This window comes from Hippoglossus stenolepis, chromosome 11, assembly GCF_022539355.2.
Source record: "Hippoglossus stenolepis isolate QCI-W04-F060 chromosome 11, HSTE1.2, whole genome shotgun sequence".
NCBI lineage: Eukaryota > Metazoa > Chordata > Actinopteri > Pleuronectiformes > Pleuronectidae > Hippoglossus > Hippoglossus stenolepis.
The window spans coordinates 6,635,090-6,653,736 of NC_061493.1; the positions used below are offsets into that span (position 1 = coordinate 6,635,090).

Genomic DNA, 18,647 nt, shown 5'->3' on the forward strand with positions numbered 1-18,647 from the left:
TTTCTGATTTAAAACCAATTGTTAATACTGAAGATTATAATCTTTCTGAGCAGCTCACAAACCTACAATTCATTTAAATTGTATTTACAATTAATTTATCAAACAGCTATATACTGACACTTTAAGAGTAAGTTAATAGTGCATTTGTTGGGGGCTATTTTCAGTTGTGAGTTAATACACATTACAACAGCAAAAGAGCAAAGAGTATTTACAACAGCACAACATGTGGGTTTGACTAAATGATAAACTACAGTGCCCATATTCATGGTAATGAAATCTATCACACTGCACATTCATGTGTCACATTCATGTTTTCAATTCAAGTAAAATGGATCAGATACCGACTACACTTGTAATGCTGAGAAGAATCAATTAATTGTTGGTTTGTTCTTTTTCATTTTTGTTGTATGGTTCATATGTCAGAAACCTAATTGGTGGATATTACAGATGATGTGTTGAGGGGACATTCTCACATTCATCTTTTCAGCAAAAAATACCCAGAAGTTAAAGAAAAGTTGTTTTACTCAATTCGTGACATCGACAATTAAAATTGCACGCATAGCACGGATTTGATTCACATATGATTTGTATTGATGGACGAGCTGTATATTAAATGATAAACTACAGCTCTCATCTGTGCTTGTAAACATGATACGGTAGCGATCGTCCAGATCAGCTGATGTTTTCACTGAAGTGGTGTTTTAGAGCAGCTTGCTGAGGCGCAGCAGTGACTGCATCTCTTTAGATCTCTTGTGGATGCAGAAATAGGATTAGCAAGTTTTGATTTGCAGAGTTGGTAGATCAGGCTGCTACCCATTAATGGGCCGCTTATGGAGAGATGAAAAAGGTCGTGGCAGTCATTCTCAGGGTCTCTTTGTTTTGGCATGTGATGCGCTGCTGGATGGGAGGATTATCCAAAGAAGAAAAAAATATTTAAATAAATGTCACATCTGTTGGGGAGAGGTTCAGCTTGCTTGGAGTTGCCTCCATTAACTCAACTGGCCTCGCGGGCTGTGCGTGTATCGGTGTTCGCCGCTTTCTTGGGAGCAGAAGTGCTTATGGTGGAAGGCAACACAGATGGTAGACAAAGATGCAGACTCAACACAGAAGCTATAAAATCCTGCCTGCTGGGTAAAGAAAAGGCCAAACTGCTGCTCTTAGCTGCTGTCGAGTTTCTCTGCAGATGTAACACAAATGTTCCTGTACTTGATTGGACGATTAGTTTTGGAAAAATATATCTATAATTTGACATGTCCTGTTGCAATTTATTTTATGTACAAATTGTGAACACAAATATTGAAACATGTTTTTCCCCATGAATGATTTCTGTTTGTTTCTCTCTCTTTTGCAGACTTTTATAGTACTTAACAAAGGGAAGGCCATCTTCAGATTCAGTGCCACGTCTGCAGTTTACATATTTACTCCATTTCACTTCATCAGATCGATTGCCATGAAAATTTTGGTCCATTCATATCCTTTTGCATTGCCTATGTTTATTCCTGCCACAGCCATTTAAAACAACCACGGTTGGTTACTTCTACATTTGTGAGTTAGTTTGTGTTTTTAAGGGTGATGTAAAATAAAATTTGAAATGTAGCAATAATGGGTCAACATCTTCTGTGGGTAAAATGACTGACATATAAATAAATTTATATATTTATATATATTCTTCCAGAACAAAATCCTGTGAAAAATGTCCCCCAAAATATAATTTTTATGTCCTAGTTAATTCTAGACACACCTCTTTGCATCACAATCTGGCACATAAGCCAATTTCTAATATTTACTGATTCCCCCCCATAGATTTCTATTGGATTTTTCCATAGTCCCATTTTGGAAACAGCTTTGTATTGGTCATCTCTGGCTTCACAAAACAAATCCTCTCATATCCCTCTTTTAATCTCTGAAATGAAATAAGAGCAAGGCGATTTCACGTCATGTGACTGCTGCCTATTAGTTTCCAGATAGCTGATTTGCACTTTACATGCAGGGGGAGGTCTTTCCTCTGGATCTCATGCAATGTCATAGATTACACAGCATCAATTGATCAAATTATCTGTTAATTATTCTCTTAAACATAACATAAATAACTAAAAGTTACAATTAAATAGTCTAAGAGTCCAAATATCAAAACTGTGTGATCATTTTGCAATAAAATTCACATTACAGAATTTAGTTTATTGAAGGACAAATTGATTATTCTGATTAATTTCCAGTAATTTCATCCAGATTCAAAAGAATATATATATGTTTTAAAGTTTGCTGTTTCTTATGGTTTCATTTATCCATAGGAGAGAATGATATCATTTTCTGTAATCTGCATGTCCTGTCATTATAATGCCATTGGCACGCAAAGTTTATCCTAATGGATGTGTGTCATAGGATTATGGGAAACATTGTGATTGTGATTGTGTTACTGTGTTGGTGACAATTACAGATGTTTTTTTTCTGTAACTGACTGTAAATCAGTATTTTGCTGTAAACTTTCCTTAACTTCTCCTCCACATTGTTTAGCCTGTTCATAATGTTCACTATACTGACCAACTGTTGCTTCATGGCCATGTCCGACCCGGCACCATGGACCAAGTACCTGGAGTAAGTACATACAGTACAGTCTGCTGTGAGTGTGGGACAGAAACTGTGATACGTGTTCTAATGTGGAGCTTTGCTGGGATTTGTTGCTTTAACAGCGATGACTGAAGAATCAGTTCACATGTAAGTAAGATGAAGCATGTCATATTTCCTGTAGCCCCCAAACAAAAGCATGCAATGTGGAGTGAACCTCACCAGTGAAAAGTCTCCAGAAATATTGTGCTTTGCATGATGTGGAAGGTGCAACTCAGCTGTCATCATCATCCGTGGGTCAGAGGAATGTTTAGCATGTAGCATAGCATGCTATCTGCACTCACAAAGACTTTCTTCCTTTTAATTTTTGCATCTTCATAAAGTAATATACAATACATGTGAAAGGAAACAAAACAGCTGCTGCAAGTGAGATTTGTGTGTGTTAAAGGTTCAGTGTATAGAATTTAGTGCCATCTAGTGGTTAATTTGCATGTTGCAGCTGAATATCTCTCCCCTCACCCTCCCCTTCCAAACATGAAAGAGAACCTGTGGTGGCCTTCAGTTGTCATAAAAACTCAAAAGATGTTTAGTTTGTCCAGTTTGGACAACTGTGAAAAACATGGTGGCCTCCATAGAGAGGACCCACTCCTGATGTAAATATAGACTATTTAAGCATAAAGGCTCATTCTAGGGTAAAGAAAACAACCCATCGTACAATTTAGATGAAACACACTGGTGAAAACATCACTAGGATTATTTTATATTCAATTTATGCCAATAGATCCCTTCCACCTAAATCTTACACACTGGACCTTTAAATATGATGCTACAGCTGGTATCTGAGTGGCTTAGCTTAGCTAGCATCCAAGATTGGCCCTCCGTACATCAACAGTCGTGAAAGTTGTATTTGTTATGGTGTTATTATACGCGAAATGCAGCATAAGGCGTTGTTATGAACTGGTTTTGCTAACAATGGCTAGCCATCGTAAACATTGTTCCTGTGCAACTAGAATACTATCAACTCGGGTTATTGGGGTGTGATGTCTTTCCGAAGGTCGAGCCCAGAGGTGTAATGGAACGCAGCGTTAGTTTAGCTCAAAATGTGAAAAGAGCTCGCCCCGTTCTGTACAAAGGTCACCATGAGGCTACCAACCAGTAGAGACTTCAGGAAGTTACTGATATAGATAAAGAAATACTGCGGCATATAGACCCCCATAAAACCATAAGTGGTCTTTCACATCAGTTATATATACAATTCAGATTGAACTAACAATATATAAGATGTTCATTTTGAGCAGTAGAGGTCATAGTCAGCAGATTTTTTTACCTTCAGAGCAAACTGGTTACTGAAAGATTTATATTTTCACTATACCTGAGAAAGAAACTGTAAACAAGCACAAATCAGTTCATACTTTATGTTTTGGTACATGAATGAATCCCTGGAGTCTTCACCATGTCCTTTTTGCTGTGAAAAGCTGAATTTGAACTAGTATATATATTTTTTAGGTTATTATATTATTGATATAGTCTGACTAATACGTTTTTATGAGGGCTGATGCTAAAGATAAGAAATGTAATTAAGTTTTAGTATTTTACAGTTGAACCATAAACTTTATATAAATAACTATACATTCTTATTCAGCTTTCTGTCCTTGCATAATGCTTTTTAGAAATTGGTAATGTTGAGCCTGAAATGCATGAAGAAAGGCGATTTAGTTTTTTTTTAAAGCCCAATACAAAGTGACCTGTCCCAGCTCAAATTCAGGCAGAATTTTCCTTTTTGACACAAAGAACACTAAAAGCTGAGTCATGTCACCTCTAAAGATGCTTTCTCCATCCTTTCTTATGGTGTGGTTAGAAAACATCTTAAGAATTACAGAAAGGATGATTAAATTGATCTAATATGTAAAACAGATATTGGTCACATAAGTCAAAATTGCAATTTCAAGAATGTCCAAGATTTTCCCCGAAATTCATCATTGAAATGTCTGTGAAATGATCGTTTTGGCCGATAAATGAGTCGGGCTCTAGTTATTTATGACAAACCATTAACCATGAACATTTATGTCATGCACAGTCAGCGATACTTCTCAGTTATTCAATACTACAAATTATTTGTATTATCCAATGAATTTTGAGTTGATAGTGTTTGTCTTCCATTGTCAATTCTTATTTAATTTCTCATAGTATGTTATGTTGTGGTTTATTTGAATGCTCTGTGTATCGTTGTACTGAGTGATAACTTTGATTTGCTTCCTCCTCCATGAATATTCTCCAGGTATACGTTCACTGCCATTTACACCTTTGAGTCAGCGATAAAGATATTGGCAAGAGGATTCTGCTTGTTGCCGTTTACCTTCTTGAGAGACCCATGGAACTGGCTGGACTTCAGTGTCATTCTCATGGCGTAAGTAACAATGTCATGACTGATTGTTAATCTCACCTGACATTTATTTTCCATTAGCTGTGGCTACATTGTGCACATGTGAGGGAAATCTAATTTAAAAAGTCATGTTTTGTGGGATAGTTTTTGTGCTGTAATATTAGGCAGAACCAAAACCTGTCCCATCTTTCAGTGTTTTTTAGTAATGTCAAAGTGACCGTAGTCAGTCAGTCATCCTGAGTGCTGATTTGAAACACCATGAACGATAAGCCTATTGTGGAGGTCGCAGGTAAGTGTGCCATGATCCCATGATGCAGGTAGAAGATTAGACAGGTGACCTCTCCATGCTGCTGCATTGTCTGAGACCAATCATCCTGATAGGACGTTTGCTTTGTTTGGAAACAGCGAGACAAAATCACTTGTACTGGTTACACTCTGAAAGCTGTCACTACCTGCAGTGATTAATCTGTTTCTGATTAATTATGGTTCATTCAGCTAATTCATCTGTCATTTCCTCTCACGGACACAGAGCACTGGCTACTGTGCTGTTTGAACTCTCAATGACACTATAATCAATGTTTTTATCTTAACAATGGATCACACAACTACATGCATGTGTAAAAAGTTGTTAGGTTATTATTATTATCAACCAGTAATTCTCTTACAACATGAGTAGCATTGTTTCCAACCACAGCAGTTTTCTACTATTTGGCCAAAGCACATTAAATGAAGACCTTTTCACTTTGTCCCTTGTACCAAACAGAAGTCAGACAAACAAAGAACCTATTAAGTTTAACAAAAAAACTGAGCTGAAAGAAGAGTGAATATTGATCTTTGTCAGGAACATTTGCCAAGTGGATAGAGACATGATAGCAAACAAGTACTAATGTTCTGGATATATAAATAGGCAACTGTTAGCCGCATCAAATAACGTGTCAGTGTACTATTTACAGCTTGTTGCTTTTATCCTTAGTGTCAAAAAAAAAACATGGAAGATGAGTTAGTGTAGATTTATTTAAAGCCACTAACTCATTCTATGAGATCTTTACATTGTTTGTTTATATATGTAAGTCTACATGATTTTTAACAATGACTGATTGAAACCAAGACTTTTACCTCTTTTAAATCGAAATGATACCCAGATTATTTAGAAGTAAACTGGGTAAAATATGTGATTGACTCTTTTTCCATTACCAGGAGATGAGTTTGCCTTTACGTTTTTTCCCCTTGTAGGGTCATGTTGGACATCACGAGCGCACCAACAACTGATGTGCTCTCTTACCTTGTTGTCTTGCCAATGTAGCATATTCACCTGTGTGTCTCATTTCCATCACCACTGATGGATGAACCTGTGTCTACCGTAATCATTTGACCCTGGACTGAATACAGATTGTTTCCATTCCCATTGCAGACAAAAGCCAGATATTACTGGATGTTAATAGGTTATTTGATCTTTGGAAAAGGGGCTTTATTTATTTGATTGAAATTTATTTATGAAGATATGATGAAGTGCTTTAAAGATATGTTGTTATGCTGGTGTTGCTGCTGATCATATAGAAGACCTTCTTTATTTAATCCTCTTTCTGTTCATTTACAGATATGTGACAGAATTTGTAGACCTTGGAAACGTCTCTGCATTGAGAACCTTCAGAGTTCTACGAGCTTTGAAAACCATCTCAGTTATCCCAGGTAAGATGCCCATCACATTAAACCTCCATGTTCCTGTGTCAGTGTAAAACCAAAGTTGAACATATTGTCTTGTGTCCTCCCTCAAGGTCTCAAGACCATCGTTGGTGCCCTGATCCAATCCGTGAGGAAGCTGGCAGATGTGATGATCCTAACCGTCTTCTGTCTCAGCGTGTTCGCCCTCATTGGCCTGCAGCTCTTCATGGGGCTCTTGCGACAAAAGTGCGTCCGTAATCTTGCACACTGCGTCAACTCCTCCTACAGCGCCAACGCCTCCTTCATCTGTAACAACAGAACCTGGAGCTCCAGGGATGACTTCCTCAGCAGTGAAGGTCAGCTGAAACACACATCAGACCTTTTCAGACAGAAAGTTTGCCCTTCAAATATGAAGAAAGCAGCAGGAGATTGTCTGGGTCAGACACGTTCACAACTACAACATTCAGGCGAGGGGTGGAGCTTGGGTAGAGCATGCAGGAGGAAGGACATAATGTATACACTCTGTTTCTTTATTTTGTTGACAGCAGATCCACACTGTCCTTAGCCCTTATTACCAAAAGCTCTCGAATCTTGCTGTTTTTCCAAGTTGACATTTTCTTCAGTGTCTTCTACTTGTATGGCACCTCTTTTTCATCCTGATATATTTGTATTATTTATATTTTTCAAATTTGGAATTTTGCGGACATTTCCCTGCTCTATTTTCACAATCTATTACTGTACTAGGGGGCTGGCAGGAAAATGTGTAGAGCAACTGACTCGGACATTAGCATTGTCACATTTAGCTCCTTTCAAAAATAGTCAGTGCATGTCTGAAAGCAGCTTTATATTACCCACATGTACAATGTGTAGTGCCAGTATTATCAAATTAAGTTAAAAGAAAAAAATTATACTGTTTCTTTAAACTTCCTATTTCCTTTTTTTTTTAGATAATTTCTACAAAGTTGAAGGAGCAAAGGATGCCTTAATATGCGGATATGGAAGTGATGCAGGGTAAGTGAGTGTCCTTCTTACTGCTTGTTAATCATCTGTGAGCTATTACATAATATCACAATGTTTAGCGTCTAATGGCTTTTGATACTGTGCACGTCATGTGTACAATTGGATTTAGCCGCTTGGGCATCAGGCTCGGTGCTAAAATAGTTTTCACAGACCTACAAAAAACAGACACAACAACACATGATACACTTTCGGCTTCATATTTTCAATCTGGGACTTAATGTATAGAGCAATGATCCCACCAGAGGGAGGGGTGGGGGTAGCGTGAGAGAGGGTGTACACAAGACGACATGTGGTGTGGATAATCACCCAGTGGAACTGGAACCCTTTACTGAGAAACATGGAGTTGCCAGCTGGAGAGGGGGGGGGTCTGTAGAGATTTTATCGTCTCAAAAGCTCTATGACATGATTAGGTGAAACAGGGCGAACTGGATCACTTCAGATTGATATTCTGTTATTGTTGAGAGGAGACGGTGCACTCATTTCTTCACGTTTAAAGCACCAGAAACACTTGGACACAAACAAATTCTTAAATGCTTTTTCATGATTAAAAAAAAAACAGATTTTAACAGAAGAAAGTTAAATATTAAGCCTCAGTATCTTTCTCAGATGCAGTGTCTGTAAATGTTCACATTTTATGTGTAAATTGTTGCACTTTGTTCCCTATCAAAGGCACAGTGTGAAACCATCCAAATACTGCTACTCAGCCTTACGCGCTGAATAATCCTATAAATCCAAATGCTTTTGAAACAAGCACAACAGGATGACTCTGCCCCTGCCAGGCCCAGTTCAAGGGTTATAGTGAACTAAATACCCATCTGTGTGAATCTGAAATCCTGCAGCTTCAACAAATGGCTTCCATTAGATGCTCCAGTTAATGATACATGATAATGCCTCAATGACAGCAAAGGTAGTGGTGTTTTTGCAGGGATTTTTTTTCTTCACTCTTAAAAGGTTGTTCTATATAGAACCTGATTATGTTTTTATATTTTGGTAAATAGTAACACTTACAAAATAATACATTATGGAACCATTTTACACAGTTAAACCCTGGGATTCTTTAAAAAAGCAGAGGGGAAGTTTGCATCAATTAATAGTAGCAGCTTTAACAGATTAGGTTATTTAGGTATAAATCAAAAAACGGATTTAAGTATAAACCAGCCTGTGCCTCTACTCAAGTTTCAGTAAACCTTGAGTTCCTTCTTGAGTATTTTTATGAGATATTTCAAGTGTGTATGAGACTTTTAAAATTTGAATTAGGTTAATACTAATTAAATTCCCTAGTTTTAATAAATTAACAGAGAAGGTGTAGACACAGTGGAGGTAGTTGCTTATTTTTATTGGCTTCACAGTGCGGCCAGCCCTTTATTTTTTTCATCTCCCCTGCAACCTGTCCTGCAAAAATACAGGGATTTAATCCCTGTATTTTTGCAAGAGGTAAAAAATTGGTTCAGTAATTTTTGTTCAACTCAGGGCAAAAGCGGATGCATTCGAGGGCATTCAAGGAGAAACAATGTCATTACACTCCCTTAAATAGTGGGTCAGTAAGATCATACTTGTACCAATATTACCGATCCAGCTGTCCCAGAGTTTACATACATGTCACTGTCATTTTATTTTAGATTTGTGGGATGTTTTTGTGTTCCTGCCAGTTTTCCTGTCTAAATGGTGTGATAATTGTAAAGACTGGGACACGGTTTGGACTTAGATGCATGACTCGAAACAGATCAGTTTTACAAAATCACAGTCCACCGAACAGTTTGGTAACAGGCAGGCAGTCAGCCCGAGCAAACAAATTCAGAGTGCAGAGGCAAAAGGCAGAGTCCAGAAGATGAGCAAAGGTCAAAAACACACAAAGGAAGAATGCTCTAACGCGAGACACAAAGGAACAAAGATGTACTGGAGACAAACTGAGACAAACTGTGTCTGAAATCACTCACTAATCACTATATTGTGCACTATATAGTGAGTTCGCCATTTTGTAGTGGTGTCTGAATGCTAAGTGAAGTTTTTATAACCTATAGTGCACTCATTGTTTCCCACAATGCATCATAAAAAGTAGTGCACAACCGGCGTTCACCAACCGAGCATCATAAACCATCATGCATTGTGCTCGTGGAGAGACGAGAGGAGCGAGAGCAGCAGGAACAGCCGGACCTGTCGTATAAATGTAAATAGAAGCAGTGCAGCACAGCACAGCAGGGCGGCAAACAAGTTTATTTCTACGTTTATATCTGGTTTTTTTTACCTTAAAGTATAAATAGTAAGTGCAAAATAAACACTTAAAATTGAATGTGGGATTTTCATATGTCATAATCCTATGTGACGTTATTACTGGCGCAGAGAAAATGCACTGAGTAGTGTCCAAAAGCATTTTCTTCTTTTCCCAATGAGCTGACTTTGTCGTGCTCTATATAGTTATCACTATATCATGGAGTAGGGAATAGTGAATGAGTGGGGGATTTTGGACACAGCTACAGAATATATATTCCAGCAGCAGGTGATTACCAAGACACAGGTGTAGACAACTAGGGGGGAAACACATGAGGACCAGAGGGGAAGTTATCTGAAACGAGAAGAGAGGTAAGTTACTTATCAAAATAAAACAGGAAGTGACAAAAACAGAAAAAAAACATGACCTGACATCAGACAATATGTGATATTAATAGCTGTTTAGATAATAAGAGAATGATGATTTGTCTCAACATTGTTCTGTTGTGTCAAACAAAGTGATATTTATTACATTTATAGGGTTTTTCTTTTGAATTTCTTTGCCGTTTGCCAATTGATAACAGCTCAAAAACCGGATGACGCTGTATGACATCGCTGCCAGGTTATAGGCCAAAGGAACCATAGGGTAGCTTATGTTTTTGCTGTCAAAATGAGGCCGCCTTTTAACTTGTGTGACATTTCAGATGGAAGTTTCTGAGGCTGGCTGTGGAGATGGGCAAGATATTAAGCAGGTCAGGATGGAGGACGTAAAACATAGAGGATGCTTAATCTTTTGAGTGTATTCCAACAAGTAATCCCTGAGTAGATTTCCAAATTAAAGCTTTGGATACATTATGATGACACACACTCACACACAGTCACACACATGCACACGAACACACCCAAGACACAAGTGGGGACGCATGCACACGCACATATTATAAAAAGATGTTTTCTGACGAGATGGTTAACAAGTTTGTGATAAATGATTTGCTCAAAGGTCCCAGCTGTTTCTCATTACGCCTACTGGGGAGTTCAGGCCAATGCTGATCCCCTCACATCTTAAAGCCACTGTGCATCCAGGATTATGACTGATTGTATAGACACTTTCAACTTTTACCCTTGACTATTGTGGGCTTGGAAACCCTTCACCTCAGACCTTCCCAGGGTAGAAAGAAAACACTTTGTTGAGCTTGACAGATGTCCTGCTGCTGTTCTCTTACTTAAACTGCAGGAAGTGGATTGTGCACTATTAAAGTATGAATATAAATATAAACATGTTAAAGAGCTTCAATAGCTATAACTAACACAGACTGTGATAGTTTGGTTACATAAGATGACTTTTATGAGAATGTCAATGACCATACTTTATTATTTGGCTATTATTATCTTTAACTCTGATAGGGCTGTACGATAAAGCTAAAAATTATATTAACATAAAAATGTTCCTATCAGTCAATCAATCAGTCGATTATCAGCATAAATGTCATATTATTATTTCTGTTAAGTTTAAAGACTTAACAGGATGTGTTTTGGGATGTGGTTTTAAACTCTTTGTGGGTTTAAACTCTTTTACCATTTTACAAATCTGAGGTAGAACAAGTATGTTTTATGCCTCCTCTCTATGGCTTTGCAATTAACAGAAAATGTATTGAAACGGACATTTATAACCTCTAATCAACTTAATCTTGCTCATGTTGGTTAATTCAGTTAATACTTTGCCCAATGCGTGCATTCATGAACTGTCCACTGTCCACTACGTTCTGTGTCGTGTTCCTCTGCCACATGTCCTCCCTCCTCCCTCCCATGCTGACCTGCGCTCATTTGACATTTTAACAATAAACTCCATCACTAATCAGAAGTTATTAGGACAGGACCCAAATAGTATTTAAACACAGAAAAAAGTCACCATTTTCCACGCATGCAGTTCACCTGCCACACTCAACTCGAGACGTACCTCGTCGTGCACAGCCAGAATATCAGGGTTAAAATGACCGCAACGATCCGGATTCTTGATTCGACACCAATGATTCATAAATAAATATGATTGTCAGTTTGTATGAAGAGTGACAGAGACGAGCGCACACACACACACACACACACACACACACACTTTTAAGTTTTTTACTTTATGTTTTTGAGTGTTGATTTCAGTTCATTTCTGCACAGTATGAAATGACTTAGCAAACTCTGTGTAACTTTCTTGACTTGACTATTCTGTGTTTTTGTCAGTTACATTACAGTTATGAGGCAATGCATTCAACACTGCACCAATTTGATGATATAAAAGCAGGTTTTAAGAGTCTGAGAACACAGTCTGAGTATTGTAGCTGACTGCATTCTGTAACTGCCACAATTAAACATCCTCCAGCTTGATAATGTGTCACAAAACAAAAGTTGTCTAAAACTGGCCTCTTGAACTTGACAGTAAGTTGCATTTCAGTGCTATATCCCCAGCCACCAGACATTTGAACAAAGAATACCTGACATGTGGTAGAACAGGAGATTTACTGCATGAATGTGCAGCTTTGCAGAAATTATGTGATGCAAACACGTTAACATGGAGCAGATATTGTCATCCTCTACGCCACAAAGAATTGACAATGTTTGAGAGCAGGACGTGCCCAGTAGTAGTGTGGTGTAATAATATTTTTAGCGAGTGTAGTTTTCTTATTTGTAGTTTCGGATTGAATTGGCTCAAATGAATTAATCCTGAGTAATACACGTAGTATATTATTACGAGAACAATTTAATACACTGTGGGATGTACACTACATATTCTGGTCTTCCCTTTATGCAGCCGTCACCGCTTGATGCTCTGGATGTTTTCAGTGTGGAGACTCATCAGATCCCACAGTGGGTTCATGCAGTTCAGCAGTTCTCCTTGAGGACTGTTCTCAGGAAAAACCCATGCAGTCTCCAGGGCTGTTTTTTTACAGCAGCATCTAATTGCAAGAGAAGTCTCATGTTCATATAGTTGTTAAAGTGACAGCAATGGCTAACGAATAAGATTAGCAACCATGACACTGGATGTGTGCTTTATGTTTACATTGCATGTTAGGCAGCCGAGGGTGACTTAATTTATACCTGAGAGAGTGAACTCAAACCTGACATTCTGAATAAAAGGCTACAATAATGTTTAAAATAGAAGCAGAAAATAGGAAGTCGATTAAGGGTTAATGCTGTAGATAAAGTTTTTAATTAAAGCTGTGTTTTTTCCTTAATTTAAACTGATCCCCTTGCAGCCGTTGTTTTCCATTGGATAGCAATAATGTTTGTTTTTTTATTATTGCTAATCAACAGTTAAATTGTACCTGTAAACTGTCAGTGCCCATCACAGGTTCCTGAAGTTCAAGGGGACGTCACTTCTATAAGCTTTTTCGTTTATTGTAACATAGGACAAAGAATAGCAGCAAATCCTCATAGCTGAAGAGCTTGAACTAGAGGAGGTTGTTGATATTTTTTCATATTAAATGACTCAGTAGGTTAATCAGTAAATACTGATGTGGGCAGATTTATATTCAGTTGATCAACTGAATATCAATCAATCTTGATGTGATTTTTGCCTAATGTTTTGTCATGTTGATTAAAAGAGGGGAACAGATAGATGACAGGCAGTGCTGCAAAGGGGCAGAGGGAGGGGACAGCCTGACAGGAAGATGTCGCTGGCCTCACGCAGCCTCTATCCTCACTCCTGCACATTACTGAGCATTCCCGCTCAGCTGGCCGCTCGGTGAGATCTACAGCTGTTCCCACAGCAGCGCTCTCCTGTCCAGCTGTTTCCCAGCCATTATGAAATTATTCTGCACTCAGACTGACATGGCAGCCCAGCTTGTTCTCAGCTGCTGGACCTAAATATTTGCTGTAATGCCACTATGCTGACAATGAAGATCAGAAACGGAGGCATCGAGCTGACATTTTTTAGAACTGCAATTTGATACCCATCTGGCTCGGTGTAATCCCTTTTTCCACCAGTGCATTATAGTGCTCCTGCCTGGAGTGAGTTTCAAGTGCCCTCTTCAGTTGAAATAATGGTGATGGTGGCAGTGTTTGTACTTACTGACTCATCCGCTTCTCTCTCCTGTGGAGTCAAATGCCACGGGGCTACATAGATACTGGAGATGTATTTAGCTCTGGTAAAGCAGCCTGCACGCCACCACAGCCATATCTGTCCCAGCTTTTGTTTATCAGTCCTGTCTCCAAAGCATCTGTCTTCTGCATTTAAATTCTTTGTGCTTTACAGGAAGTGTCCTGATGGATTTGACTGCCTAAAAGTAGGAAGAAATCCAAACTATGGCTACACCAGTTTCGATACTTTCGGCTGGGCTTTTCTGGCCCTGTTCCGACTAATGACACAAGACTACTGGGAAAAACTCTTCCATCAGGTGCAATTTAGTTTTAATCTACCGATATTCTGTGATGTTTTTTGCTTGCCTAGAAAAATTATCTATATATTTTTCAGTGGCCCACAAGTTTTTACTCAAACATGTAGAATAAATCATGTTTCAAGGAAATGTCATGTTGTTTACCTGGTTAATTGGAGAGAAACACATGGGACACAGCGGATTAACATAATCTTGCAGTGTAGTACATACAGGCAAACAACCTGAGCAGTCAGACAGGATTTAAACAACTCTCTAATCCAACCATGCCATTTAAAGAAGCTACTGTAAGAGTGAACAAATGCAGAATTTCTGAATATTTTCTTTTCAATTACTACCTGTTATGTGAGAAGATTCAATCATAGGGACAAACCCACAGAGAATTATCATCTGCAGGTTCCTGCACATGTAGAGAGAGTTTTAGCGTCTTGTTTTGAGTCCACAACTTGACTCTCTCATTAGAGTCTTTGTTTTGGCTGTAATGACCCACAGGTTAGACATTTCAGCTAACACTCACAGCTCTCACCCTCACCTCTAACAGTAGGAATCTGTTGCCAGCGAAAAGACGCAACTAGTTGAGCAACATAATGGAGAATTTAGCCATGTATTTTAGATTGAAGAGTTAGGACCAAAAGGGAGCAAAAGGTAAACATTCATTAGTGCTAATGTTGGTCTGTATCAGTCTGGATGTGTCAATAATTAAAGGCAAGGTTCGTAAATTCAGTTTCTGAAACACTTTTTATCTTGTTTGTTGAAATACGGGATTGGTTAGCTGTTGCAGGACTAGGATTAGGTATAGGCTACCACCCCTATCTTTAAGTGTTACATGACATTTTCACCATAATTACTTAAAATAGTAAATACTGTGAGAATGTTGAGTATACAGCTTTTTCCGCTGTGTCCAGGGATTAACTAAATAATCCAGCTTCAGTTTAGGCATTAACTCTCTATACTTGTACAACATAGTACATGTACATTATGTTTGCCTGAGCAACACAGTCCGGCAAAATATAACCAACTCCCAATATTATCTATATCACTTACTGTGGCTGTAAATATTGGTAAAGTTTTTAGCTAAACTCTCTGAATTCTAAATTGATAATTAAATTTTACAATGGCTATATCATGTATTTTCTTCTTCGACGGAATAACTATTTCAGATAAATATTGTAAAACTGTAGGATTTCTTTACCTTTAATTGTTAAACTGTCTGAAATTATGGAGTAAACCGTTTCCCATAATAACCATACACTATATTGTGTATACAAATATGGCAGCTTTTCAGAAGAAAAGTATTTTCCTTTTCCTTCAGCTTGACTGACTTTATGTCTGTTTCCTCAGACCCTGCGCTCTGCAGGGAAGACCTATATGATTTTCTTTGTGCTGGTAATCTTCCTGGGGTCCTTCTACCTGGTCAACCTGATCCTGGCCGTGGTGGCGATGGCCTACGAGGAGCAGAATCAGGCAACCATCGCTGAGGCCTGGCAGAAAGAGAGAGAGTTTCAGCTGGCAATGGAGCACCTTCGACGAGAGCAAAGAGTCAGTGCATCACAACCAGTCACCAATTTCCATGGGTTTTTTCGACTTTGGACAAACAAAAACATACATTACAATATCCTGTAACACATTTTATTTTCTCTTTGCAGTTGGCGGGAAGGAGACAAGCCCAGGAGACAGACTCAGTGTTGTCCCCAGAGCTGTCTCCATTCTGTCTGAAAACAGGAAGTATACGACGAAACAGCAGCAGAAGAAGAAGATCTCACAGGACCTTGTCAGAGGAAACAGAGGAGGAAGCTGCAGAGGAGAAGTTTGAACCAATGGACGAGCTAATGGTACCTCACTCAACATGCAGCACTCCTGATTGTCTTTTACGTTTTTTGGCCAATGGAGTTAATGTGTCCTCTGTGTCTCCTCAGCCATCTCTGTCTCCCCTGCCTGTCCACTCTCTGCTGGCCACGCTCTCATCTCACCCCCTCAGCACGAGGAGAGAAAGCCAGATCAGCATGTTCAGCACCTTCCGGGCACGCAACAACTCGGAGGCAGACTTTGGGGACGACGAGTATAGCATTCATGGGGAGGCCTTCAGGAGTCGGGCCAGTTCCACAGCAACACCCTGGAAGAAGAGAACTGGCAGTGTGAGGAGTCACTGCTCACAAGTCTTCACCCCGAGCCTCACCGTCAATGGTCGTCTCAACATTTCCCTGGACCAAAATGGGGTCACCACTGTCGGCTTGCACACTCCCACCTCCATCCCTGCGTACAGCATGGAGAGGGGCAGAGAAGACACAGTGAGTGATGGATGCTAATGTGTAATTAGGAAAACTCATGACAATTAGCATTTTAAAACTTGCATACTGAAGTAACTTAACATTGATCTAAAATAACAGCTCACTAAATAAAAAGGGAGATGGACGCTTTGTATAAAATGTTCTCCGTTCTCTGTGTGCCAGAAACCCACCAGTGCAGAGGACCCAGTTCCCAGACATCTCCTCCAGCCTTCTCCGACAGTGACCGAGCCTCCAGTGCACAGGAAAAGAGGCCTGAGCTCTGTCAGTTTCTTCAGTGATGCCATTGATGGTGAGTCCTTTTCAATATCAAGGGAATAATTTGGCATCCGTGGAAATGACGCCTATTTGCTTTCTTGCTAGATGAGCAGATTGTTGTAGCACTCTCATATCTGTTTGTTAAATATGAGGCTCTTACCAGCAGTTTTCAGACATGCACTGAACTATGAACACTTAAATGAGAGAACGCATCTGTCGGAGTCAGTTGCTCGGGACATTTCTCAGAACTTTTTTTGCCAGCCCCCCTTGAAAAATGTGTGTGTGCCCATCTGAGAATACAGTAGGAAAATGTTTGAAAATTCACAGCGAGCGAGTGGGTGTGTCGATGACCCCAACAAAAAGATGTCTACTTGGAAAGTCAATGAGATCCAAGAGCTTTTGGCGATAGGGGGCGACATTGGTGCCGATGTACTGTAAAGAAAGTGATCTCTGCAGTGGAATTTATACTTCATACTCTGCCTACTGCATGTTCTACTCAGGCGCTACCCCTCACCTGAAGGTTCTGGACAGTTTCCTGTTTGATTTTGTGAACTTACCAATCTCCTGCTGCATTCTCCATGTGTGAAAGGCAACATTTTTAAACTGTCCGGATCCAATTTTCCAGACATTTTCCGGAGTTCATGTCTGAAAACAGTAGCAATAGTAGGTTTAGGTCAGCAAATACTGGGAAGGAATGGCAAGGTTATCAAATCCACTCACCAGAACTTCTAAAGCTTAATAAATAATAGTCTTAATTTAGTTTTTTAATTGTTTGAAGTATATAAACATCAGGCATAAAAATGGTATCATCTTCTCATCCAACTCTCCACAAGAACCCAAACTATTCCTTTAAACTTTGCTCTTTTGATTGAGACACAGAGGCCAATTACAGTTTGAGGCAAGTGGATGCTTGGGCTTTAGATCATGACCACTGGTATTTAAAAATAAATTAAAAACAGCATTAGGGTAGGTTTTAGAGGAAATTTAACAAAAATTCGGAAGATGAATCGTTCACCTTGGTTTCTCTTTGCAGAGCTGGAGGTGTCGAGGCAAAAGTGCCATCCCTGCTGGTTAAAGTTTGCCAAGAAGTACCTGATATGGGACTGCTGCTCCTGGTGGCTGATGATGAAGGACTGGGTGAAGTTTATGGTGATGGATCCTTTCCTGGATCTAGGCATCACCATTTGCATCGTGCTGAACACCCTCTTCATGGCCCTGGAGCACTACCCCATGACTGAAGAGTTCAACACCATGCTCTCAGTGGGCAATCTGGTAAGAGGGGGTTTTAATGATAAGGGCTGAAAGATATCCAGGTTTTAACACACCTAATTCTAAGTGTTGTGAGGTGTTGGATGAGCAGTCAAGAGGGCAGACAGATTATATTCAGATAATGTATTTCTATATGAGACACCTGTGTTTTTATAGCCTGTGACAGTGAGCTGGAAACATTCTGTTCCTTTGTCAAATGCTCTACTTGTGATTAACTTTGGTAAGTGTAAGTATTTTTAGAGGGAGGTGTTCTGATTCCCTCATTTGCATTTCGTCGTCTCCCCCTACTGGTAAATAATAGACCCTGCCATTGTCCAAGTTGTTCACACACTTACAAGAAGAAACATAGAATAAATACTTTGTATTTCTATTTCTTCCAGCAGACATTTTTATTTTTCACTCATGTATCCCTGTTTGTTAGCTTCAGCATATCCTCAAAATCTGTAATATGGATTTGGTTGGAAGTTACGTCAATTATAAAACAAGTGATTACTTTTTGTAACTCAGTCAGGATATTTTTTTATGTTTTGTCTTGATTTCCATCCAGCCATCTGCTTTTTATCTGGAGTTATCGAGACGCCCCCTCCTCTCTCATGAACTTTTATTTTAACTTAA

The 18,647-nt window shown here is 39.1% G+C and overlaps 1 protein-coding gene across 3 annotated transcripts in view; it reads left to right on the top strand.

Moving 5' to 3' along the window:
* Positions 1–18,647, top strand: part of LOC118117948 (sodium channel protein type 4 subunit alpha) — a 45,544-nt gene that overhangs the window by 5,817 nt on the left and 21,080 nt on the right. For 2 of the 3 annotated variants that reach the window (XM_035170641.2, XM_047342015.1), the window contains exons 3-14: positions 1,352–1,470; positions 2,506–2,595; positions 4,844–4,972; positions 6,546–6,637; positions 6,724–6,966; positions 7,558–7,621; positions 14,082–14,223; positions 15,562–15,759; positions 15,867–16,052; positions 16,137–16,508; positions 16,671–16,797; positions 17,797–18,035. In XM_035170641.2, the coding sequence (XP_035026532.1) occupies positions 1,352–1,470; positions 2,506–2,595; positions 4,844–4,972; positions 6,546–6,637; positions 6,724–6,966; positions 7,558–7,621; positions 14,082–14,223; positions 15,562–15,759; positions 15,867–16,052; positions 16,137–16,508; positions 16,671–16,797; positions 17,797–18,035 (2,001 nt within the window). Of the gene's footprint in view, positions 1–1,351; positions 1,471–2,505; positions 2,596–2,690; positions 2,716–4,843; positions 4,973–6,545; positions 6,638–6,723; positions 6,967–7,557; positions 7,622–14,081; positions 14,224–15,561; positions 15,760–15,866; positions 16,053–16,136; positions 16,509–16,670; positions 16,798–17,796; positions 18,036–18,647 lie in introns of those variants that run through there. The other variant, XM_035170642.2, reaches the window with a different exon arrangement.